We start from the raw sequence: 3,760 nt of genomic DNA, 5'->3' as shown, positions 1-3,760 counted from the left end.
GATGTATTATGATAATTTCCGATAGTATTAATACGAAGGAAGAAGAAAAAGTTTAAGAGATCCTTTCTCTTATCAAGAATTTCTAGTATTTAATAATCCATGATATGAAATCAATATTTACTATCATTCCAAAAAATTTGTATGCTTGCAATTTGAGTCCAAATTCATCAAATACATTATTCAGAGTGGTATGAAAAAAAGATTTTACATTTTCTTGGTATTTTAATTTTCCTCCAAGAGGAACAGTCTTACCTTCCTCTATTCTTAAGAAAGATAACTAATGTTGTTACTTTCTGGAATTTGAAAAAAAAAAAAAAAACATGGGGAAAAAAACATAAATCTAAAAAATGACCAACAGTGTTTGATACAAACTTTATTTTTTACTCGTCAAACCAGCACTTTAACAAACCACCACAATATCCAAGCTTCACAGGACACTTTGCAAAGTCATTCTCGGCCTTCCATAGAACCGTATCTTCCAACTGGCCAAGCACCACATTTCATCCCACTCTTTCAGTCTTGCAACCCTTATCGAACACCAACTGCCTGTAAACACTACACACTGTGTTGGTTAAATACTATAAGAAGTAGTTTAATGCACTGAAACACACATGTGATATTGGCATGATTATACCTAGCTTAGAAAAGGCTTTGTATCCAAGGTTTATCCATTGTGTCAAATATGAAGTCCTTTTGTGACCTTGGTTTCTCACAAGCCATCTACGTACAACCAACATCCCCAGTATGTCCTCTAGTGCAGCTACACTTACCACATATGTAAACGCGTGTAAATACGCGTTTACATATGCAACTTTACTGCGACAAGCGTATAAGATAAATGCACTTCTCTATATTCACAGCACAATGATTATTGGCCACATATGTAAAATAACCACCATCACACACAAAATCTTTAAAAAATAAAAAAAAGGAAAAAAAATATAAGGTATGGATATGTGTGTGTAAATTAATGTGTGCACCCTAAAGTTATGAGTATATGGTATGATCAATGCACTCACTTAAATCCACAGCACAATGCTATTTGCCACACTTAACATAAACTACAGCTGACATACCATCCAATCTATTATGGTAAACAAAGTGTACCTAAGGAATATCCTTAGTCATAGTTAAATGCATCAGTTGATTCAAACCCTTAGAGCTACTACCGATTTATAAAGGTATATATGCATCTATCTATAAATATGGGTGTGAGTGTGAGTGTGAGTGTGAGTGTGAGAGTGTGGGTGTGAGAGGGTGGGTGAGTGTGTGTGAGAGTGTGAGTGTGAGTGTGTGAGTGAGTGTGTGTGTGTTTGTGTGTGTGTGTGTGTGTGTGTGTGTGTGTGTGTGTGTGTGTGTGTGTGTGTGTGTGTGTGTGTGTGTGTGTGTGTGTGTGTGTGTGTGTGTGTGTGTGTGTGTGTGTGTGCGTGCTCGCACACACAATGAGTGTATTTATCTTACTGAATGTAAACAATGATGAAACTGTGGCTAATGTAGTTCAAGAACAGAATGTATATTGTAGCTCATGCATATTTCATTCCCTACGCTCGAGCTTCATAACAACATCATTTAACGCGGTTGTAACTTGAATCTTGTTGGACTACAGGCGTCACCCGAGCCAGAGCTCTAACCTAACCATCACAGGCAAGGGCAAGCGTGTAGCCCTTGTCTTGTATCAAGCCGAAACACTGCTGGATTGTTCGGTGCCTTGCCACCCACTCCACTTGGCACTGGACCCCAGATAAACCCAGGCGGCTGGTGATGGTCGATACCACCTCCTTGTCCACAATTTCTGCCAAGGGAAGAAAATGACTTAATCACCAGAGTAAAATTGCACGACTGGATTGTTAACTAAATCAGCTTTTGCCAAGACGAATTCTAACTCCATTATACTATTGCTAATCACTTACATTACTGAATGAATTTTAGGTACAAGAAAACCAGTATGATTGAGAAACCATCATTTTGCAATGCAAAGTATGGGATATATTCTAATTATATTATCACAAGGAAAATCAATCTCAACCACACCTTTTGCCAATTTTGTCACAACAACCTCATCAACTATGGGTTTTCGCATATTTCTTTAACTACAGAGGTAATACTTCCCGGCTGGATCATTGTGTGTTAAGACCTGGATGTACTGTTTCTGAGCAAACGTTGTTAACTCTTGTGGCACTACGCAACAGGAGGATAAGTTGACCTGCACTGTGGTTGGATTTACCTGAAAAGAGAAGCAATTTTTCTTATTTATTTGGATTGCTATATAAACACCTTTTATCTAAGGAGTTCATCCTTACGATCTGCGTGACGTGACTATCTCATCATGGAAAAATATGGGCTGAGGGCTGGGTGATGTGAACATGCCGTCATTGGACAAAATGGCCGTGGGCCGGGTAACACAAACTCGATGTCATAAGCAAAGGCCTGGGTGGCGGAAAAGACTCACCACAAGTGCACAAACCTCTTGGAGTGTGATTAGACTCATTTGGAACTCAGAAGAGGGCTTTTGCATTATTCCAATCTATAAATGAATGTGGATTGTAAAACGTGTAAGCCGTGACCAGAAGAGCCCTGGCTCCAAGGAGAATGCCTTTTCCATGTTCAGCATTATATTCCTGCCTGCTGTGACCAGCATTGCAGGTTGTATTTCGGAAAATTGAAAATCACAAGAAAGAAAGAAAGAAGAAGAAAAAAAACATACATGACAAAAACACAAATGTTACTTTTTTTCTTCTTTTTCTTGCATTGAATAATTTAGTACATAGAGAAATGACGGAGTCTGTGCGTGACAAATAATCTGTTACCACTTGGATAAAGCAAATCAAAAGACAAATGGACACTCGAAAATGACAAAAAATAAATAAATAAAATAAATAAATAAATAATGTTTATGCAAAATAACTTTGCAAAGGGCATAGGATCTTGTCACTGCTTATAAGTGTCCGTGCGGTGCGTACAAATACTTGTGAGCAGCCTCCTCACCACACGCCTAGGATATTGGCCACTATTGTAACCCACTGCGCATATTTTCGGCCCTATAATCAACGTGGCGCAACCGAATCCAATGGGTTGAAACTATTAAAGAAAGTTTATTTTATAAAGAAAAAGAACAAATTTGGGTAAACTGTAGTTACATAGCCTAATAACTCTTGTTAATGAAGCTTAACAAATATATCTTTTTAGTTTTCCCTATCCTGAAGTATTACTGTAAAAAAGAAAGATAGAAAGAAGTCTTGGCCAGTGCTCTCTCTCTCTCTCTCTCTCTCTCTCTCTCTCTCTCTCTCTCTCTCTCTCTCTCTCTCTCTCTCTCTCTCTCTCTCTCTCTCTCTCTCTCTCTCTCTCTCTCTCTCTCTCTCTCTCTCTCTCTCTCTCTCTCTCTCTCTCTCTCTCTCTTTCTCTTTCTGTTTCTCTTTTTCTTTCTCTTACTCTTCTCTCTCTCTCTCTCTCTCTCTCTCTCTCTCTCTCTCTCTCTCTCTCTCTCTCTCTCTCTCTCTATATATATATATATATATATATATATATATATATATATATATATATATATATATATATATTCTACATTCAGATGAGTATACCAAAGGTGGCAAAATTGTAGTTTAGTGTCATCTTTAACCTGTACTTGCTACATAGCAGGTGAGGACTAAAGAAAGCGCCATGCGTCACAAATTATTGTGCTGTGTTTTGTCATTTCTAGATAACTTGGTTGCCTTTTTTTGCAATAAATGATATTTATGACACAATCCTCTATTCATTATTT

The 3,760-nt window shown here is 37.7% G+C and overlaps 1 protein-coding gene across 1 annotated transcript; it reads right to left on the bottom strand.

Annotated features, from left to right (window-relative positions):
- Positions 1–209: 209 nt before the first annotated feature.
- Gclm (Glutamate-cysteine ligase modifier subunit) lies at positions 210–2,515 on the bottom strand. The gene is made up of 3 exons (XM_070133625.1): positions 2,450–2,515; positions 2,088–2,281; positions 210–1,812 (listed from the first exon to the last, which is right to left on the bottom strand). The coding sequence occupies exons 1-3, from the start codon at positions 2,513–2,515 to the stop codon at positions 1,632–1,634; spliced, it is 441 nt and encodes a 146-aa protein (XP_069989726.1). The 3' UTR covers positions 210–1,631.
- Positions 2,516–3,760: the final 1,245 nt, after the last annotated feature.

The sequence above is a fragment of the Penaeus vannamei genome, chromosome 19 (assembly GCF_042767895.1).
Source record: "Penaeus vannamei isolate JL-2024 chromosome 19, ASM4276789v1, whole genome shotgun sequence".
NCBI classification, from domain to species: Eukaryota; Metazoa; Arthropoda; class Malacostraca; order Decapoda; family Penaeidae; genus Penaeus; species Penaeus vannamei.
The sequence above is the reverse complement of the archived record's forward strand: the minus strand, read 5'-3'. Positions and strand labels throughout refer to the sequence as shown.

What these genes read in the sequence shown, in the direction of transcription:
- Gclm (XM_070133625.1), bottom strand. Translation starts at nt 2,515, where the DNA reads ATGCAAAAGCCCTCTTCTGAGTTCCAAATGAGTCTAATCACACTCCAA. An exon ending in AAGAGGTTTGTGCACTTGTG is followed by an intron (nt 2,282 to 2,449) that starts GTGAGTCTTTTC and finishes TGAACTCCTTAG; the next exon opens with ATAAAAGGTGTTTATATAGC. An exon ending in AAGTATTACCTCTGTAGTTA is followed by an intron (nt 1,813 to 2,087) that starts AAGAAATATGCG and finishes CTGGTGATTAAG; the next exon opens with TCATTTTCTTCCCTTGGCAG.